The sequence below is a fragment of the Ricinus communis genome, chromosome 1, assembly GCF_019578655.1.
Source record: "Ricinus communis isolate WT05 ecotype wild-type chromosome 1, ASM1957865v1, whole genome shotgun sequence".
NCBI lineage: Eukaryota > Viridiplantae > Streptophyta > Magnoliopsida > Malpighiales > Euphorbiaceae > Ricinus > Ricinus communis.
Window position 1 is genome coordinate 11,333,180 of NC_063256.1, and position 23,932 is coordinate 11,357,111.

Here is a 23,932-nt window from a genome sequence, read left to right on the forward strand (position 1 = left end):
AAAAAAAAATCCATGAATACTATTTCTAGTTAAAAGTTTTCAGAAAATTTATTTAATTTGTAAATAAATTTATATATTTGTATGTTAAGCAATAATTAGATTACTCCAAATAAAATTAATATTGTGTTTTATGTAGTTTATAATAAAAGTAGTATAGTGATAAAAGAAATATATAAAAATAAAATAAAATAAATCTCATAAAATATATTATATATCAAAAATGATTTATTTTGAAATTCTAGATATGTTACTAAAATAATTTAGTTATAATAGATTTTATGAATCTAATATGTAGAATTTTAAATAAGTTTTTATTTCAATTAAATATATAAATTTAAAATTTAAAAATAAAATTTATAGAATTACAAATTTTAATTGAATATATTATAATAAAAATAATATATAAATAATATTTTTATTATTTTTATTAATTAAAAAATTTTAAATATTAAATAGTAGAATTATTTATTATTTTAAAAAATAAATTTTAAAAAAATTACTAAATTATTAAATATTAAATATAAAAAGCTCGTAGTCAGAAAAGAGATAGTATGTGAGTTTCTTAATTTCTAACATTAATTATTTACTTTCGACAAATACACGATTTAATATTACTTTTTTTATAAGAGTTATTATTATTATTATTATTTTATTAAATTGAAGACCGACGAAATTGGAAAAGAAAGGCAATTATTTATATTTTATAGGGGCACACAACACATGTTTGTAGAACGTGCCACAAATTGGCTGCCACCTGACTAACTCACGCTCTCACAAGCAACGCCTTCAACGTTAAAATGCATCTTCTTCCCTAATAATAAGAAAGCTTAAAGCTTAGACAAATAAAATTTATTTTTATTTACTTCTTAAATTTACTAAGATAATGCTAAATTTAAAATATATTAATTTATATTATAAAAACCTCTTTGAATTATGTATAAATAACTTCAGTTTTTGCTAAATTACTTTACCAATGCATTAATGTAATTATAATTTTTAACTCACCGCTTATCGGTCAATATTAATGAATATAATTACAGTCAGAATTCTTTCTCTATTGTTTATTTTAACAATATTTAAATTTTGATGTATATTTTTAAATTTAATCTCACTTTTACTATCGAATTAAAATATCAAATAAAAAATTTAAAATTATAAATACAAAACACAAGAGAAATTAATTTATTATTTACTAATAATTATCCCCCATTACAGTATAAAGGTTTAGTTTTGTTAATAATATGCTGTAAAATTAAATGCATAAAATAAAATTATGTAAAAGAATACGAACCTTAATAATTTTTTCCTTCTCGTAGAATCTTTTAAAAGAACTACACCACTTATTAAATAATTTAATTTAATTAGGTGTGTAATTATTTATTGTACAAAAGAGTACGAGTCAATTATTAATGAGATTACATTTTACAAGTGGTAGCTCGGCAAAAATGGCTTTTATCAAGCCATTTGTGGTTTTGAGTTTAAATTTAAAAAAAAAAGAATATTTTTGAAAATAATTTTTTAAAAGTATTTAAAATCTCATTTTAATTAAGTTTTATTGTGTAGTTTTGAGTTCGGTGTTGCAGTGATGGTTTTGGATATAATCTAAATTAATTATCACTCTACAAATATTATGTAATAGAGAAAAGTGTGGTAAGAATAGATATTGCTCATAGCCACTCCTTTTTTTTTTTTTTTCTTAACCAAAAAAAGCTAACAGTATAATTTGATGGAAACCCATTCCCACCTGTAAAAGACAAGATGCTAAGTCCCATTGATGACCAAGTTTAGCACATGTTATTTTCTCTCATAAATAAGAATGGTCTTCATTCTTATATATGCCCGTAACTGAACCTGCCGTGTCTCTTATTCTCTATTTATCTACTTTACTTCATTATAAATTTTTAAATATATTCTGTTTACATTATATAAAATAATTGATTTTATAACACACATATATATATATATAAAGAGAAAAAGTTTATAAAGAGAATTTAAATAATTATTTTTAAATGATGTTATATCATTAATTAAAAATAAATTACTTATTATTTAAATAATTAATTCTATAATGCAGATATGAATGGACATGAATGTATGGATATGAATGAGGTGGAGTATGAAATGAATAAACTCAGAATAAGCTAATTGAATTTGAGTTTGAAGTTGGGAATCTAAAGAGGAAGAATAGATGGTTGAAGACTATACTTGGATTTGTTAGCATTATGTTTGTGATTGTGGTAGCTTGCAAGTTTTAAAGCAATTAGCTAGTTTAAGTAATATTGTCTTATAGTAATCAGCTAAACTGCCTATTCGCATTTTGTGGTGTTTTGTATTTGAACCTAATCAAATGATCTTGTTATGTGATTTATGTGCATATTATGTTAATATTCAATTGCAACAATATTGTAAAATATGCAGAAAATGCATAAATTTTGCAGAATATAGTGTAAACTATAGAAATTGCAGAACTAGGTCCTTCTTGTTGAAAAGGCATTATGCATCTAAAATAACATATATATTACCTGTTCAAAGAATAAAATAGTAATATAAATATAAATTAAAGAGTATTACAAAACAGACAATGAAATAAGTGGTTTGATATACTAATAGATGCAATGTTTACATCAACTAATAGAAAATGGCATATTCAAAAAGTTGTAAATCCAAAAGTTACCTAAACCTTCTTTTATCTGCACTTTCTATGTAATGTATATATAGTTTTTCCTATGGCATTTACAATTTTCTAAAAATATAAAAAGGTCCTATTGACAATTTAAACCTTGTATACCATTTACATTCAAAATCGAAAACCCAAAAAGCTATACAATTATGCCACTTGCAATGTAAAAAGAAGTTCAAGTAACTTTATAAACAAAAAAGCTGTCAAATATTAGTTTCTTCAAGGATGCCTTCTCTTAAAAGTTGGCTTCTCGTAATTTTGTGTCATATGTGTTCATTATGTGTTTGTCACTGTGGATATTGGTAGACCAACTGTTGTTGATGATTCCTGTGTGTTTGCAACTGGTGGAGCACCATTAAAGTTGATCCCTTCCTCTACATTCATATTCTTTCTCTTTAAGTTTCATATATAACTATGTCTTTATGTCTCTAAATGACTGGTAGTAACTAAAAGTGAGCCTTTCTATTTTAGGCCCGGTGCTTGAAATCGTCCCTAAAATGAGTTGCCTTTAACTCTGTCAGGTACTGTATAATGCCAAAAGATCTACTGATTTTGTACAGAAACTATAGTCCTAGTAAATATTACTCTTTCACTCATTAATCTAGGCTACATAATAAATTAAAATTATAAGTAGTATAATACATCTTAACTACATCTAATAATAAGACAACTTACATTAAAAGTAGCTTTTCCTATAACTTCATCAATCAACAGTCCGTATCAAGTTTGTTTGCTACTAGCTCCTCTGTGCTTTTTTTGAGTACGTTGCTTTGGTGCTTTTGTTGGTATTTCTTTCACAGTCCTAGTAGCAACTCATTTAGCTTTGAGTGCCTTAGCCCCTTTCAAATGCCTAATCCCTTTATCTTTTACAAGTTAAGCTAATGAATCATCATCTCCATTTGTATTTTCTAGATGCTCTTCATCTTGTGACAACACATGCTCTGTACTCTGATAATGATTTCTCATTTTTGGTCTAGCCTCCAAATCATCATCATACCCATCTGAAACAATACCATCATCTATATGAATATCTGTTGGTGCTTCTATTTTTTAAAAATTCTCATAGTTTTCTCCATTTCCATCTACTAGTGCATGAACACCCGATTCGCCTTTATCACATCATTACCCAATTATGCTTCATTATTGTTAATCACAATACACTCCAATAGTGGAACATCTAAAATAATGTCAGACTCATATACCCATTGTGTATGCAATAGCACTCAATCTCATCTATACTATCCAAATAAATAACTAAATATTTCATAAATACTATAATCATCTTTCAATAACCTTAAACCATTAAAGACATTGTTTTTGGGTGCTAACTAATATATAACTGGCATTTAAGTATAACCCAAACTATTCACATATTTTTCTAACCTAACATTATGTACCCTATCTCTATCTGCAACAAACAATATACCTATCTCTATCTACATACATAAAGATTTTAAACATCATCAAATAAAAAAGGATTAAAATCAAAATCCTTTCTCATTCCTATTGTATCTTCTAATAAAAAAACCTAAACCCACATGCCAAGATAAATATAATTTTCATTTCAACATTCTTTAACTAATAAAAAATTGAAAATGAAAGTTAAAAAATCAAACTTGAGGTTAGTATACCTTACAGCTTCGTTGAATGGAAGATTAGCTTCTTGTTATGCTCGAGCATCTAAGACTTCACGTCATTGTAAGCATTTGAGGTTTTTTTTTCTTGTTACGAAATCCCTAACCTTTTTTTCTAATTTCTCCAATTCTACAACGATCGAACAACTCTATCCACTATTTTCATAAGTCATCTATCAGCTGACACATGCCTTAAATACCCGCCCATTTTCTTAGTAAAATAAGCATAATAAATTTATGTAATATTATTACAAATATCTGATTTTATAATAACTTTTAATTAACTCACAATCCTTAGTTTAAATGTGCAAGTGATGTACTCCCTGAACTATAAAAAATAACTAAACTGAATTGTTATTGGAAAGCCTTAGACTTAAATGACCATTAAAGATCAAAAGGACCTATTTGGCTCTACCCGCAAAATTCAGTGGCCTATCTAAACCTTATGCCTATTAAACAAGAAGACATGATTATGATGTGTGAGTAGGTCTTCATTCCCATTATGGGAATTTTTCATATATGCTGGCTGCACTTTGAGGGATTATTATGGTGCATGGAGTTACAATTTTTGGACAATATTACATGGCCTTCTGGTTTTGTGAGTAGGATTTGATGGATCAGCCATGTGTACATAACATTAGAAAATATATATATATATATATATATATATATATATATAATTTACATTTGGCTGATTATTAAAATAAAACAAATATTTCAACCTTAATTACAACTTTTCATTTTTACGATCATTTTCTTTTATTTATTAAAGTGTTAAATAAAACTATAAAGCATAAAAAAGGGCAAGCTAATTAGTCAAATTCACAAACTGAAAGATTGGACGAAATTGTAGAAAATATTAAAGATTTTAGTCAATATATGAAAATGAAATGTCTATTTAGCTTTCCTTCTCTCCTGTTATGTCTGACATAAATATTTTTGCTAAATTATTGTAACCTCAGTTAAGTTGGGTTAGGTTTTTGAAAGATGCTTGCATTAAATCACATGATATGACCTTCCATTTTTCCCAATTAAAAACTTACAATACTCATCTAATTATTTCATGTAAATAATCAGAAAGTTTGGTCCACATATTTTACAACCCTGTTTGGCATTTAATGAAACAAAATATGCTTTTGAAGTGAAATAAATTATTTAATATTTCTTTAAAAGAATTTATAAAAAAAAATTCAAAGAAATTGATCTATTAAATTAATTAAATTTTAACTCTACTTTTCTATTCTTTTTTTTAAGTTAAACAACAAATTCAAACTTGCCCTTACATTAATGGAATTAGAGCTGCTACAAGAGCAGAAGATCAACCAAAACGTAAAATATTTAGGCAACTTTTAAAAGATATACTACTTTTTTCAAACCAAAAAATACTAAGATAAAAGCAATAATTATTTTTTCTAACTATGATTTTTTTTTTTTTTTTTTTAAGTTTAAGGTGTGATTATTTTTGGCTTTTTTTAGTTTTATTTTAGTTATTTTACTGAAAAGAATCCAAACCGTAAGTTTTAGAAAAAAAATTTCTAAACTGTGTTTTCATATTTTAACACATTAAGAAAGAAAGAATAAAAAATTACAAATTCGATAAAGAAAAGGGAATCTATGATATTCTTTTTCTTGCATTTAAGGTGTATATAAATCTGGTTGAAAAAGTAGAGCTAAGAATTACAAGAATTTATGTATATATTAATTTCTAAAATTTAAAATCTCGTTGATACATAAAAAATTTATTTTGACATGTGTATTTATTTTGACACATGGGATTTAAGCTTATACGTAATTTTGTGATTTTTTTCTATTAATTTATTGATTAATAAGTTACATTTCTAATTAAATACTAATTCTAATCCTAAGAAATAACATATTAATAATTAATTAGATTCCTAATTAAATAATGATTATTCTAAGAACATATTAATTACATTTTAATAATATATAAACTAATAAATTAATTTTTTAATTAGATAATGATTCTAATTATAAAAAATAATATCTTTAAATATTATATTCACTAATAAATTAGTATTTTTAATTATATAATAATTTCTAATTTTAAAAAATAGTAATACCAATTATATTGATAGTATACTTTATATAATATTAGAATTAAATTAATAAATATTTTTAAAATAATTTTTATATTATTGCATTAATAAAATTTTAAGATTTTTAAAAAAATTAAAGACATTCAAAAATAGTTAGTTTCTTGTTATATTTTAAAATATTTTAAATTAATATTAAATATCAAAAGATATATAAGTTGTATCTATAAATTTAATTTTATAATCGAAATAATAATAACGGTCATGTAATGCATAGATAAACGACTAGTAATATGATAATTACTAGCATAATAATTAGTTTATGAGATTTCTTTGATAATATTCACAAAATGATATACAATAGTTAATGTACTAGTGATTAAATTAAATTAATATAAATGTTTTAAAAGATAAGAATTATTAATTAATGAAATAAGATTGTTTAAGTTAATTTCTTATAATAAAATTAAAAATATAACTTTTTTCTTTTACTTTCAATCCTTTTATAAGAAGAAATATATATAATCCATTAATAATAATTAATAAGTATATTTACTTTGATGCAAAAAATAAAAAATAAACATCAAATATAAAAAATACGTGTAAAAAGATATTTGTAACAATTATCAAGTATGTTTGTTAAACAAGTAAATTACAATTGTATAGAAACAGTGCTAAGGGTAATAAGATCAAATAAAAATTACTTTACACTAGTTACTTACACATGTGTTGCACTACCGTTATTATTATTTTAATTATAAAAATAAATTAATAAATATAATTTAATAAAAATTTAATATAATATTAATTTATAAAATTTTAAGAAATAATAGTAAATTAATTATTTTTAAATACAATGTATAAATTAATATGATTGATATTACTAATTTCTAAGATTAAAAATTTATTATATAATTAGAGAATAATTTATTATTAAATATAATATTAAAAATATTATTTTCTAAAATTAAAATTATTGTCTAATTTTAAAATTAATTTATTAGTTAATATAATATTAAAATATAATTAATATGTTATTTTTTAGAATAGAATTAGCGTCATTATCCGATTAGGAAACTATCTATTAGTTAATATAATTTTAATATAATTAATATACTATATTGTTAGAATTAGAGTCGATGTTTAATTAAGAATGTAATTTATAAATTAATAAATTAATAAAAAATTATAAGATTTCATGTAAGCTTGAATTCATGTGTCAAAAGCAAATATACATATAAAAATAAAAATCTTATGTATCAAAAATTAAATATGCATATCAAAAAAAATTTAAGCCTCAAAATTAATATATACTAGTCATTTACCCGTGTATTGCACGACCTTTATTATTATTTTGATTATAAAATCAAGTTGATAGATAAAATTTAATAAAAAATTTAATATCTATATTAATTAATAATATTTTTAAAATAATAGCAAACTAACTATTTTTAAATATCTTTTTTAATCTTCTTAAAATTTTAAAATTTCATTAGTGTAACACTATAATAATATTCTAAAAATACGTATAGTCTCAACCCTCTCATTGATTGATCCTTTTATCTATAGTATATACTTATATAATTTAGACATCATGTGTTTAATTCTTGTTTCTTGCTATTATGATTGACAAAATAATAATTAATTTTTCTTCACGAATTAAGAATTATCAACAAATATTAGTATATTATTTATATGTGCCAGTGTTAATGATTTTTCTCATGAATTAAAATCGTTCGCAGTAGTATAATCTTTATATATCAAATATAAATTATAATTAATAGCTTGATACATTTTTTGTAACAATTAGTTATTTTTTCATAAATATTTTATTACTATCATCGTTATTGTTTTAATTATTTTTTATATTTTTTTTGTATAATATAATTTAAAGTATAGTTTAAATATGAATTATATCAATATTGGTTAATTAATATACCAACAACTATAATTCAAAAATATTTATTAAACACTGATATGAATTAATTATTATCTCTCTGTTATCAGCTGCGATGATGAGCTGAACCAAATAGACCTTAAATAGAGAGAAAAAAGAAAAAGAAAAAGCAAGTGTTGGAAATCTCCTCCACTTTAAAGAAAAATTGATGTATGAAAATGAGTGTTTGAAAGGGAATTTGAATGCTTGTGACTAAGCATTCAACCTGCAATGGCTGTCTGGATAGTTGCTATTGATATTCCAGAAGATGCATAGACATATACAACCAATTAAAGGACAATGCAACTCCTACTCGGTTGATCCTTTTTTGTCCCAAAATTCTATGTTTTGCCTCTTTATAATATGGGCATATGTGGCTGATGTGAAACAAGTGCGAAAGCTGTTTGCTGCATGATCGTTGAAAAAATTAATTTAAATTTTTTTGATTTAATATAATGATTTTTTATAAACTGTTTTTTAATCTATTTTTGAAAAAAAATATCAAATTTTACGTATTGTTTTAAAAGTAATTTTCAAAATTAAAAAAATTAAATTAAGTTATTATTATTTTTTTCTTTCAAACATGAGTGATAAACGAGGCATAATCCAGGTGAATACTGTGCATGTCCTTCACCAACTTTGGTTTGGCTTTTGTGATGGGTCGCAAGTGGTTTTTGTGCACAAAGGGTAGGCTCTCTTGCCTTTTCAGATAAGGTAACTTTACAAGCTTTCTTTTTTCTTTTTTCTTTTTTTAATTTCTTATCCACAAAACTTACTTTGTGATGAGACCGAAAGAGCAATAATTTACAATACTCCAAACATGAAATCCAAAACCAAATAAAGGAATTTAGATTCTTTGGGGGATAGAAGACCAATCTTGACTCGAAATTTGTACAAAATTAGCAACACCACAACAAAGATATATGCAAAAATTAAAGGCAGATTTTTCTTTTTTTCTTTTCTTTTTGTCCCATCGCTAATAACAAAAATTCATTACATAATAGTATGATGTGCTTAACACATGCTAGTTTCTTTTTTTTAAAGAAAAATATCTTCTTTATCTTTTTCCAATTGCATGGGATTTTATTTGGAACATGAAAAAGAAAAAAATTGGGTTATAGATCCACCAGAAGTGGGTAGCCTTAACCGGATGTGTTGGTAACAGGTAAGCCCGAAGGCTGTTCCCGTCCCTGTCAGGGGAGATGCCAACCATCTCTCCTTTCTACGAACACAGCCTAAGCCCTTGGACAGAAACTTATAAAGCCTATGAGATATATACTATTTTTCGATGTGGTTTGGAGGAGGAACGGAAAACTTTTAACTCCTAGGGGGGCCGTTAGCAAACAATCGAATATTTTTATGATTTATTTTTCCAAGGGGAACAAAACTAGAACAGGTACTGCATGTCTTGTCAATTATAGCACAAGAAGCTGCAGGAATTGCCAGAGCCAGGGTCTGATAAGATGCCCTATCATCAATGACATCAAACACAGTAAAGGAATCTGTGACTTGTTAATGGTATGGAAGCTTTGGTTCCTCGTACTATAAAACTAGTGAAAAGAAATAGAGGGAACAGATTGAAATTTCTTGATTTTATTCCTCTGTTCTGTTCATAAATTTACATTACGGGTGTTTCTGTTGACCCAAAATTTTGAAGAGAAATCATTGTTCATACAAGTCATGGGACACTTTCTACCTGGCATGCATGAAAAACAACTGGAAAGTTGAGAAGCTCAATGCAGATATAATTTACTTCAAATCAACGAAGGATAACAAATTCTGGTTTCTTTTTGTTAAATGATGCAAATCTTTGTATGAAAACTCCAGATCATCTGTTGCCACCCGCTATGAGGATTCTTGACTGGCTGAACTCAGCAATTCTTTGACTTGTCTCTCTACTTGCTTTCTTATAAATGAGAAAGGACATCGATCAATTACTTCAGCTCCAAAGGAAAATACAAGAGCCTTTCTAGCCGTCTCTAAATCAATACCACGCGCCTGAAAGTAGAAGAGCTGACTTTCTTCAAGATCACTTATTGCAGCTCCATGGGAGCACTTGACATCATCAGCTATAATTTGCAAATTGGGTTTGACATTTACGGTTGCACGAGGTTCCAGAAGGAGGCTCCTCGTTAATTGTCCAGCATCAGTCTGTTGCGCATATCTGCAGAATGGAAGGATAGATTCTGAGACAGACTCTAAACATCTTTTGAAATGTGCTCTAACTATCAAACAACAAAATGCATTAAATGATAGAACCCTGTTAGCTCGAGTGATTGTCCCTAGTCTTATTCCTTGTCAATGAAGGATGTATTATATGCAAGTTTCTGCCCTTTCCCTCTCTCACATCTGTATGTAAATAGTTGTCTAAATACCAAGACTATGTTTACTTATATTTCATATATTAGGATCTTAAGGAGCTATCAGTGTTAGCTTCAGATAAAGAAATGCCACCACTAAACAAGAAGTTTGAAATGATAGAAATGGTAACAGATCACATGCATCTATGATGCAAACTTACTATTACATATATTCAGGTATCTTATATTCAGCACACAAATGAAACAACACAACATTAACAAAAATCAAAAGCCATAAATAATTGGACGCAACACTACCTGTTGACCTTTACATTCCCATCAAAGACAGCTTGTCCTAGTGAATGAGCAACAATGCATTTGTGAAGTTGTCGAGAATAAGCCCTTGGATGATCTAAGACAAGCCTACTATGTAGATCTTGTGTTTGACTGCTGACGCATAAATGAAATGTTGATAACTCTGTACTTGTATCTGGGCCTAGCTGTTGAACATGGAGATTGTGCCTGCTCAATTTTCCACCAGTGCTTACCTCAACAAGCTCATAGGTGCTAGATGATTTCTGCAAATAATCCACTTAAAGTCAGATGTTTATCATACTTCCTTTTTACCGCACTTCAATTTCCACACCATCAAAGCATCGGAAAATTTTATATTCAGAAATTCATCCTTCTGAAACTACGCTAGAACATTAGCCAAAGAAGAAATAAAAGAATGATTAATATTCTTTCTCTGAAACAAAAGGAAAACAACATTTACATAACCAAGTCATATTTTGATTCATCTATGTGTTGTCTGCATATTCTAGAATCCAGTGACAATCAGATGGTGTTAGTATTTGTACTACCAAGGAAAGCATTCATAAGGTCTGTTTAACGCTTAATAACACCATCAGTCAACTTTATTTTGTATTCTACTAAGCCAAATTGACAAAAAAGCTGGACAACTTAAGTGTTTACACCATGCACCAACACAGGATTTCACATCCTTCGACAAATAGTTCAAACAGCCAACAATATACCACAGTTATGCACTGAGTGTCATAATCATCATATTGGTATTCAATGTGAATCTTTTTTCACATTACATGACAGCATATACAAGCATTAGAGTGCACTAAGATACAAGCAATTTATATCGCAGCCAAAGCCCACACAGGCATTAAAGTCAAGTCTATAATCTCCTCCTTTGCAAAATAAATTTAGCAAGATAAGCAAAGAACACAAAACAGAACTTACCTGTTGAACTGCCGTCCACTTGATATGGGCAGAATTTAAGGATTGACTCTGTATATAAGAATGCTTAACTTTTGCCCCTTCTTCAATCATCACTTCTAAAACTGAATTTGCCCAATAACATTTATCACCACTCCCTATGCTAACAAACTCCTCGATTATCCCTACTTCTCCTCCCTCCTCCACCACCACTAGCACCCTTGGATTTGACACTGGAAGTTTGTTAGATCCCTCCTCTCCTCCCTCAACTGAAACATACCTCAAATGAATTGGGTTCTCTACTCTAACTCCTGCAGGAACATAAATCACAGCAACATCTGGTGCCCCTAATCCATTAATAGACCAAAATAAATCGCCCCACTGGAAATCATCAAAGTATTTGGACACCAATTTGGCAATTTTATCTTCAGGGTCATTTAACATGCTACCTACAAAAACTCCATCAGGAAAATTTAATGAATTCGACATAGAATTCAAAATAAACCCATCGACAATAACAATATTGGGCAATTGGGCATCTTTGGAAATGTCCGTTAGGTGATCAATTGGTGGTGGCTTGGAGATCGGATGTATTTGAGATTGCTTGATAAGTGAAGTGTCAGTGAACCGAAAGGGCTCATCTCTACGTGAGGGCCAAGGGGTGGAAAGAAGAGATTCAGAGCAGGAATCCCTGAGTTTTTGGAGAGAGGGAGAGGGAGAGAGGGAATCTTCAAGGGTCTCTGCAAGTTGGAGAACAAAGGGGTCAGAGAAGCCAGCTTGAATTACTGGGGTTGTGGTGAGTGAAAGACTAGTTTTGACTTTGTGCTTTGGTTTGGGTTTGAGTCTGGTTGTTATTCTAGTGAATGTGTAAACTGGGGGTACAAATACTAAGGCAGACATGGATGTTATGGAAACCTGTTGCAATACAGAGAACTGAAGTCGATTATTAAGTTGTAATATAAAATCCTCTCTTTTGAGTTGGGTTTACTCGATTCTTCCTTTATTTCACGAGTGATCAGCACATGCAAATGTACAACAAAATGATCAAGCTAACTTTTTTTCAGCAATGCTGCTTCCCAATCCAGGAAGAAAGTTCCTGAAACAATAAAAGAACACCTGCAGCTTTATCAAAGAGTTAAAAGTACAAATGTTTGTGAAGGCAAAATTAAGACCTTACTAATCACAACTCAATCGCTAACTAATACACTATAAATTAAAAGATAAGAATAAAATTAGAGACACCTGAATCATACAGAATACAGATTTAAAAGCCATAGTATCAACTCTATACTGAACCCATATCCAAGAAGGCGAAACATCATAACCTTAAACAAAAATTTAATTCTTAATTCCCATTATAAAATGCCTAATTACTTTTTCATAGTCCATTATTTTAATTTAATGCAAAAACAAAAACCTTTTTCCAGAGCAACGAGATAAAGATAATACCAAAGACTTGTAGATTAACAAGTCAAATGCATAAGCAAGTTAAAATTGAAAACAGAAGGGGAAATCTGAGTTTAAAATGTGTGCATATATATATATATATTACCTACAGATAAAATCAAAACTGGAACTGCCACTATTACACTTCAGGTTTTAAGCTCCATAATACATATAATATGGTCCTAAACAAGGCGTAGTCTTTGACATCTTTTATTAAATTGGTAAACCTCTGGTTCTTTGTTCTTCTTTCTCCTTCTACCTTTCATACTTCAATTTTTTGATTTTGCTACTACTCACTTAAACTCACATTTCCAATTGAACAGCTATCTGACATGTATATTCAATATATTAATACAACCAAGCATAAAATTTAAAATAATGTTCTGAATAATAAAAAAAAAACAAGATGCAATATCTATTACAACTTGTACATCTTCCAAAACTCCATATTTAAGAGTGTTTATCTACCACTTTGAAGAAAAAAACAATTAGCAAATTAAATACAAGAAAAATAGATCTGTTTATAACTATTATTATAAGAAATATTTAAATAACACTTACACAGTAACAAATTCATAGAAATACACATCATAATTCAACATCTTCTTCAAATAGACATAAACAACTTGCTTTTGCAGTTGAACAATATCCTAAAAATAAAAAAGAATTAAGTTGAGTATATAAAATATGTTGCAAAATTTAATTTAAAGAAAGATAATATATATATATATACATATCAACCATGCTCAAATAGGCTTTCATTTTGTAAAAAAGAAAAAAGAAAAAAGCCAATAGGCTACTATCCAAAACGAAAACTCATCCCAATCACCTCTATAATCACTAAATAACATTACAATACAAATACAATCAGACTTCCTCCACCCAAACACAGAAGGCAATGATTTTTGTTGTGAACAAAGTTTGCCTCAATCTAGGGAACGAAGACATTATATTTTCCTAGTGCATTTAATAATTATACAAATTCCATCTCCACTCAGACCATGATAAGCTCATTCCTTTTTATCAACCAAAATAATGAGACTACCCTATTTCTACAACTCCAAAAGCATTATCAAGAAAGACAGAACCTAATAACCACCTCAAGAACAAGATAAAAAAGTAAAGGTGGAACATAACAGTATGAATTAATGGTATTTACAGAGAAACTCTTATGCATTTAGCCAACCTTTATGTATTTTCTTAACATTCATATTCATTTCTTTCTCAGTAACTCAATCTCAGTAGAACAAAAAAATTCATAATAATAAAATCACAAGAGCCTTCAAAGGCCCATTAGTTCAAAATATGCTGGAAAAATTTGCATTTTCAAAGTCCTGCAATCTCATTAATAAATGGTAATCATGCAAACCAATAGATTCTAAACGACAGGGTTAATTATCATCAAATGAACATATTGCCAAGACCTCAATCAAGTAAAAATTACCACAGAACACCATAGAAGCCAAGGTCTGCTATTCTGCTAAAACACCATAAAACTGTATTAAAACAACAACAATACCTGAGAAGACGGAAGCAACGGCTGAGAAGACTGGAGCAGCGGCTGACAACGATGGCAGCAAGGGTGGAGGCGACGGCAGCTAGGGCGACTGCAGCTAGGGCGACGGCAGTGGCAGCAACGGGAACAGCAGCAGCAACGATGGGAACGGCAGTAGCAGCGACGGGAACGCCAAGAGCAACGACGGATACGGCAGCAACAGCGACGGAAATGGCAGCAATAGCGACGGGAACGGCAGCAACAGCGATGGGAACGGCAGCAAGGTTGGCGATGAGATGAGGGTTTGTGAGCGTGATGGACTTTGAGAGGATTGACGTGAGTTGGAGATCAGACGAGAATAGAATTAGGTTTCTTTTGCGATATATTTTGTCTTTTTAGTAAGTGGTTTTATTTATAATTATATATATAATTAGGAGTGGTTCTGCGATTATTATTATTATTTTAGTTATAAAATTAAATTAATAAAATATAATTTAATATATTTTATAATATTTTAATCTTAATTTATAATATCTTAAAAATAATAGATTAATTATTTTTAAATATTTAATTTTTTAGATTTTATTAGTATGATAATATAAAAATTATTTTTAAAATATTTATTTATTAATTTTAATTTATATAAATTAATACTTTTAATATTATTAATATTATTAATTTTTAAAATAAAAATTATCATATAATTAAAAATATTTATTAATAAATATAATAATTAAAATTATTTGATATATATTATAAACAATAATTGTTTATTTCACACAACTAATTATATTTTATATAAAATATTACTAATTTAATAAATATTTAACTAAGCTATCTTCATAAAATTGTCTTGTATAATATAATGGTATATATTATATAATAAATAAAAAATAATATTATATTTACATAATAATGTTTTTTTTATGAATTTTTACAAATTTGTGTAATTCTTATCGAATTAAATAATCTTTTCAATTAGTTTACAAATTTTTATTTACACAATATATAGAATAATTATTTTATATAATAAAAATTACAGAATTAGCATAAATATTGAAAAAAAATATGTAAAATAAAACTGATTTAATAAACTTTTAATAAACTATGTAATTCATTTTTTAATTTTATGAAATTAGTAATTTTGTACATCATATAGTATGAATTATACACTAAATAGAAAAATAACATAAATGCAATTATATTAACATAATAATATATTTTTATAAATTTTACTAATTTGTGTAGGTTTTTATCAAATTAAGTGATTTTTTAATTAAATTTTTCTAAAATTTCTATTTGTATAATATATAAATAAATTACTTTATTTATTATAAATTTATATAATTAGTATAAATATTACATAAAAATATTTTGTATGTAAAATATAACTTATTTAATAAATTTTTAATCAAATTATGTAACTAATTTTCTTAAAAATTGCACCATATAATATAAATTATAAAATAAATAAAAAATAACGTAAATAATATTATATTTACATAATAAAATCTTCTTATAATTTTTTACTAATTTATATGACTTTTCATTAAATTAAGTAATTTCTTAATTAACTTGTCAAAAATTTCTATATAAAATAAATAAATAATTTTACACAATATATAAAATAAATTATTTTATATAATAAAAATATATAATTACCATAAATATTACATAAAAATATTTTTCATATAAAATGCAACCGATTTAATAAACTTTTAACCAAACTATGTAACTCATTTCCTTAACTTTATAAAATTAGTAATTTTATACACTATATGGTATAAATTATATAAAAAATAAAAAATAACATAAATAGAATTATATTTATATAATAATATCTTTTTATAAATTTTTACTAATTTGTGTAACTTTTCATCAAATTATGTAATTTTTTCAATTAACTTATCAAAAAAATTTTATTTATACAATATATAGAATTAATTACTTTATATAGTAAAAAATTATATAATCAACATAAGTATTACATTAAAAGAATTATGTAAAATACAAAATAATTTAATAAATTTTTAATCAAATTATGTAACTCATTTTCTTAGCTTCATAAAATTAGTATTTTATATAATACCGTATATGGTATAAATTATATAATAAATGAAAAAATAACATAAATAGTTATATTTACATTATAATATCTTTTCTTAAACTTTTACTAATTTGGATAAAATTTCATTAAATTAAATAATTTTTCAAAAATTTCTATTTATACATTATATATATATATATAAATTGTTTTATATAATAAAAAAATTATATAATGGGCATAAATATTACATAAATTTTTTATATAAAATACAATTTGATTTAATAAACTTTTAATCAAACTATGTAACTCATTTTCTTAACTTGATAAAATTAGTAATTTTATACATCATATAGTATAAATTATATAAAAAATAAAAAATAATATAAATAGCATTATATGTACATAATAATATTTTTTTTGTAAATTTTTACTGATTTGTGTAGATTTTTATTAAATTAAGTGATTTTTCAATTAATTTATCAAAAATTTCTATTTACATAATATATAGATTGACTTAAAAAGTTTAATATATATTATGTATTTTATAATTTTATAGTTTTTAGGTTATTATATTTTGTTATATATTTTCTAAATTTATAATTTTTTTACCCTTTCTATTAGGTTAATAATTTTTTTAAGATAAATATGATTTGTTGTAATGTAAATATTGTGTGAATTAGAAATATTTAAGTTTTAACTTAGTTAAAATCGTAATTCAGTCGATCAATTTTTTGTTTAGCGGCAAAGTTAATTGATGCGTTTGAAATATAGCTGAAATTTGTTGAAGTATTTATTGTTATTGTGAATAGTTAGTTATTAGACATGACTTATTATTATACTTCCTATACTATTGGTTGAATTTATAGCCAACTTTTTGTTTGTTCTCTTTTTATTGGTTCTATTATGAACAATAGTTGTTTATTTCACATAACCTATTATTTTTTTATGTAAAATATAACTAATTTGATAAATTTTTAACTAAATTATTCATTTTCTTAACTTCATAAAATTAAAAATTTTGTATAATGCATGGTATAAATTATATAATAAATAAAATATATAAATAGATTTTTATAAAAATATAATTTTATAAATTTTTACTAATTTAGTATAAATTTTTATCAAGTTAAGTAATTTTTTCAATTAATTTATTAAAAATTTCTATTTACACAATATATAGAATAAATTACTTTATATAATAAAGAATTATATAACCAATATAAATATTATAGAAAATATTTTTATGTAAAATGTAATTAATTTAATAAATTCTTAACCAAACTATATAATTCATTTTCTTAACTTCATAAAATTAATAATTTTGTACATCATATGATATAAATTATAGAATAAATATAAATAATATATAATTACATAATAATATTTTTTTTATAAAATTTTACTAATTCAATATAAATTTTCATTAAATTAAGTAATTTTTTCAATTAACTTGTCAAGAATTTCTATTTGCACAGGATATGGATTAAATTACTTTATATTATAAAAAATTATATAATCAGTATAAATATTACCTAAGAATATTCTTTTATATAAAATACAACTGGTTTAATAAATTTTTAACTAAATTATGTAACTTATTTTCTTAATTTAGTAATTTATACACCATATGGTGTAAATTATATAATAAAAAATAGCATAAATACCATTATATTTACATAATAATGTCTTTTTGTAGATTTTTATTAGTTTGTGTATTTTTTTAAATTAAGTGATTTTTCAATTAATTTATCTAAAATTTCTATTTGTATAATATATAGAATAAATTACTTTATATAATAAAAATTATATAATTAGTTAAAATATTGCATAAATTTTTTTAATATAAATACAACTAATTTAATAAAGTCTTAATCAAACTATTAATTTTATAAAATTGCACCATATATGGTATAAATTATATAATAAATAAAAAATAATACAAATAGCATTATATTTATATAATAATATCTTTTTTTACTAACTTTTGTAACTTTTTATCAAATTAAATAATTTTTTTCACTTAATTTGTCAAAAAATCTATTTGCATGGTATATAAAATAAATTACTTTAAATGATAAAAAATTTATAATGAGCATAAATATTATATAATAATATTTTTTATATAAAATGCAACTGGTTTAATAAAATTTTAACCAAACTATGTAACTTATTTTCTTAACTTCATAAAATTAGTAATCTTGTACACCATATGATATAAATTATATAATAAATGGGAAAATAGCATAAATAGAATACATTTACATAATGATATCTTTTTATAAATTTTACTAACTTGTGTAATTTTTCATCAAATTAAGTAATATTTTTAATTAACTTGTCAAAAAATTCTATTTATACAATATATAAAATTAATTGCTTTATATAATAAAAAAATATATAATTAGTAAAAATATTACATAAAAATATTTTCTTATGTAAAATGTAACTGATTTAATAAATTTTTAATCAAACTATATAACTTATTTTCTTAATTATATAAAATTAGTAATTTTATACACTATATGATTAAATTATATAATAAATGAAAAATAATATAAATAGCATTATATTTACATAATATTATCTTTTTATAATTTTTTTACTAACTTATGTACCTTTTTTTTTTCTATTATGTAACTTATTTCATTTAGTTGTTAGTATTTTGAAAATATTGACATTGAAATGGTAATAATTACATAAAATATACAATAATAATCTAAAAATATTTTTCTTACAATGTGACTTATATTAGCAAGTCACCACCATCTTAAATTTAAATAAAATTCAAAATAAAATTTTAAGTGTTCAGATTCTATTGGGTAATAAACCAAGGCATTAAAAAAAAGCACTCTAATAAAGACACCCAAGAATTTATCAAGAATTTATATTTATTAATTTTAAATAATTAAATGTGCCAATTATTATATATTAAAATATTAAATACTCATTTATACAATTTATTTCTTAATTAGCTATAAATGAAAGAAAAGTTTAAAAAATTTAAAAGTGATTTCACCTCATATAAAAATAAAGGAATAATAGTTTTCTTTTGTTACTTTTATTTTTATAAGGTGCACTCGCAGGTCAAAAGCTTTTGAGAAGAAGAAGCAAAAATAACAGATGTGAGGTCATGCGTATAAGTCCAATATTCCACCGATTCTTTATAAGTATAAAAAAAAAAAAGAGTTTGATTATAAACCATTATAAAACTTTTCACTTGGCAATGATGTAAAATAAAAGATACTTTAAAATACTGAATCATCCATCTACAAGTACAAGGACAACAAGGAAACTAGTGATCAAAATAATTCGTTAGAAGAGGAAAAATGAAAAGAAAGAAGAAGACAAAACAGGAAAAAGATGCCATTCCCAAGTTGTATCTAGAGAATCACAATGATAAAAAAGATGGCACAAATTAACAACCTTCGGCTTCAAAGGTTTTTCTATCTAAGAATGTTCAGATTCTGAATAACAAAATTAGTGCTTGCTTCAGAAGACTAGCCAAAGCTTGTAAAAGGGAATTCCACTTAATTTCCTGACACACTTATTAGCATTGTTTTTAGTGTCTGCTTTCTTGGTCTTCTCTTTGTCAATACTAATAATTTGAGGTTTTATAAGGGCAGGCATTACTATAATGAAATAGAATTTATGAAGTCAAATCCCTGTCGCAAGCAGAAAATTAACTAGCAGAACAGGAAAACAAGAAATTCGAACAGGAAAAGGAAAGAAAATCTTTGACAAACTTGGAAATCAAGGAAATCCCAATATTGGAAACAATAATTGTTCTGTTAGAGAAAATTCCTGCACATAAACATAAAGCAGCAAATAGATAAAATTAAGACTGGAAAACAAAGAAAATAAAAAGTAAAACTTGCCAACTCCAGGTATTTATACTACAACAGGAGTTATATTATTCACATGCAACTCTTAACTTATCAGTAACTCATGCTTCCCCATTTATCCGGATGGCGACATGCACTTGGAGTAAGCCACATACCTGTTTGATCTTAACCGTATAGCAATGACCAAAAAATTCTGGTTCTTGGTCTTATTTAGGGGACAAAGAATGCTTGCAAAAAGTGAAAAAGAAGAAGCAGCGACCAGAGGTAGACAGAGAGCAAAGGGATAACCAGAGCTTTTCTTGGAGCTCTAGTCAACAGATCATCAAAACCAGACGACATCAGAATTTCTTCTGTTTTTATTGTCAGCGAAAATGTCTTTCTTGTTTGATAGAGTCTGCAACAAACAAGTAAAACATTTTAAAGATCTAAAAGTATCACTAGTTTACTGAATTTTTTTACTATACAGAATCAGACCCAAGAAATTTATAAAATATGATCAAGAAACAAAACATTGAGTACATAATCACGAGTTAAGAAGAATAGAAGAATTTAAATCAATGAAAGAAAAAAAAAATAAAGAAAGGAATTCATCAAAGCTGAAGATTTTAAAGTTTTACTCAGGATTATTAGCTGAAACTCTTTTCGTCTGAGATATACAGAATTAATATATGGAAGTACGTAGAAGAAAAAGAAAACAACCAGTGTGAGTAATACTCTGTTCTGTTTCTTTTCTGCAAGGAGACTGGAAATTGAATTCAAATGGGAACTTTCTATTGGACCCTATGTTCAGCTACGTGTTCGCCAAGCAGGACCACCTTGCGCACCTTCCAAATTTCAGTTTCAATTTTTACTTTTTTTTTTTTTTTTAATTATTTTTCTTCAAAATTCTCACAAGATTTACGGTTGAGTAATAAATAGAAGTTAATTAATCATCAAATTATTAGTTTTATAATCTTTTACAATAAAAAAACCGGTTAAGTTTATATCTATAACAAGTTTTGTTTTGAACATGTAGCATATATATTTAATATTATAATTTTTTATTAATTTATTAATTAATAAATTATATTCTTAATTACACACTAATTTTTGTTTTAAAAATAACTTATTAATTATATTTTAATATTATATAATTAATATATAGTTTCCTAATAAGATAATAATACTAATTTTATTCTAAAAAGTAGCATATTGATTATATTTTAATACTATATTAACTAATAAATCAGCTTTCTAATTAGATTATAATTCTAATTCTGAAAAATAAAATCTTAAATCATATTTGTAATATTATATTAAATAATAAATTATTTTTAATTATTTTTAATACTAAAAATTAGTAATATCAGTTATATTAATAATATTAATTTATAAAATATTAAAATTAATTAATAAATAAATAATTTTTATATTATTACACTAATAAAATTTTAAAATTAAAAAAATTAAAAAGACATTTAAATGTAGTTAGTTTGATATTATTTTTTAAGATATTATAAGTTAACATTAAATATTAAAAATTTAATTAAAATATTTATGAATTTATTTTATAATCAAAATAATAATAATAGTCATACAATGCACGGGTAGACGACTAATTAATAATTAAATTATAATTAAATAAATTAAATAAAAATATTAGTTAAAAATTAAATAAATGCATGTTCTTTAATCGGGTCATTTTATAAAAGTTATAAAATTTAAACTAAATGGCTTTAGATCATAAAGACTTAATAAATACTAAGAATATATTTTTCAAAATAACTTTGCAATTAAGTTTTATATTTTAAAATAACAATATATATATATAAAGCATATATTTATATATGAAATATTTTATATAATATAAAATAGTTTCTCATGTTCAAAGATAAAATATATAGTAAAATTTTAAGACATTTGGTGAAAATAGTATATTACTATAGGGAGATTTAAATTCTATTATTTTTGCTAATTATTAATTTAAATATAATTAATAAATATATTAACTAAAATAATTTTAGTTAGTTAATATTATTTGAATAATTCAAATGATGTGTAGTTTAAAATTTATATAGTAAGTATTAGTTTAAATATTCATATGTAAAATAATTTAATAATAATAATAATTACACTATTTGATTGGACTTGATAAAAAAATATAATAAATATATCATTTTGATTTGAATAGAAGTAAAAGTCTAGAATGAATGTGTTATGTATACATAAACTTTTTATAAGCATTGAAAAGAATATAAAGAAAAGTTAATTTATTTTATAGAAAAAAAAATTTAAAATAAAATGTTATATATAATTAACAATGTAAGTATGTTTATTATTATTATCAGTGTATTTAGTAATAAAATAAATATAAATAGATAAAAATTGATAATTATTTATTGATAAATAATAAAAAATTATTTAATTAATTTATTTAAATACTTATAGTCAATATCATAAAAAATTTAAGTTAAAAACATAATAAGAAGAAAAAAATGAGATTTTCACAAACATTAACAAAAATATTTATAAAAATATTATTCATTTTATAAGAAAAAATATTCCAAATGAAGAGTTGTATAATCAATAATATAAATATATTTTATTATTTTTAAAATATTTAATAATAAAATAAATTAAAATAGATTATTAAAATAATAAATTATTAAATAATAATTAATAAAAAAATATTTTTTATTTAAATATTCTTAATAATAGATTAAGTCACTAATATATATATATAACAAAAAAAAAAAAAGCTGATACATTCGTTAACCAAATATTGTGGTTAAGTTCTTCCCTAAATCATTAATCATTCTTCAGAGCTTGCAATTATTGGTTTAACTGGATTTTAAATATTTCTATGACTTTTCTTATATAATTTACAATTTAACCAAAATTATTGTTTTTTATATAGTTAAGTCCTAAAAATAATTTCTCAAAGTGCATTGTTAATTATCATTTATTTTTTACATGATAAAATTTTTTAAACTTTTATAGTATAATCTTAATTCATTTTTCAAGCAAGTAGTTGCAGGTTTTCAATATATAATATAATATAATATTAAAATCTAATTTTTTTATATATATATTTTATTTTTTATATATAAATTTTTTATTTTGATACAGTGACTTCGCTTTTAATATATAGAATTCAAAGTTTACGTGTGATTTTATAATTTTTTATTAATTTATTAATTTATAAATTATATTTCTAATTAAATATTACTCTGCTCCTAATAATTAACATATAAATTATATTTTAATATTATATTATCTAATAAATAAT

The 23,932-nt window shown here is 24.1% G+C and overlaps 1 protein-coding gene and 1 non-coding gene across 2 annotated transcripts; both read right to left on the minus strand.

The window, feature by feature from the left end:
* Positions 1-9,407: 9,407 nt before the first annotated feature.
* Positions 9,408-9,536, minus strand: LOC112537112. Its single transcript, XR_003081026.1, has one exon. It is a non-coding gene; the product is annotated as a U6atac minor spliceosomal RNA (small nuclear RNA).
* A 343-nt stretch (positions 9,537-9,879) lies between these two features.
* On the minus strand, positions 9,880-14,937 carry LOC8258972 (protein ABCI7, chloroplastic). The gene is made up of 4 exons (XM_002534741.4): positions 14,800-14,937; positions 11,859-12,930; positions 10,923-11,182; positions 9,880-10,468 (listed from the first exon to the last, which is right to left on the minus strand). The coding sequence occupies exons 2-4, from the start codon at positions 12,732-12,734 to the stop codon at positions 10,150-10,152; spliced, it is 1,455 nt and encodes a 484-aa protein (XP_002534787.1). The 5' UTR covers positions 12,735-12,930; positions 14,800-14,937; the 3' UTR covers positions 9,880-10,149.
* Between the last annotated feature and the right edge of the window lie 8,995 nt (positions 14,938-23,932).

What these genes read in the sequence shown, in the direction of transcription:
- LOC8258972 (XM_002534741.4), bottom strand. Translation starts at nt 12,734, where the DNA reads ATGTCTGCCTTAGTATTTGTACCCCCAGTTTACACATTCACTAGAATA. An exon ending in AGTGGACGGCAGTTCAACAG is followed by an intron (nt 11,183 to 11,858) that starts GTAAGTTCTGTT and finishes GATTATTTGCAG; the next exon opens with AAATCATCTAGCACCTATGA. An exon ending in GGGAATGTAAAGGTCAACAG is followed by an intron (nt 10,469 to 10,922) that starts GTAGTGTTGCGT and finishes TCCATTCTGCAG; the next exon opens with ATATGCGCAACAGACTGATG.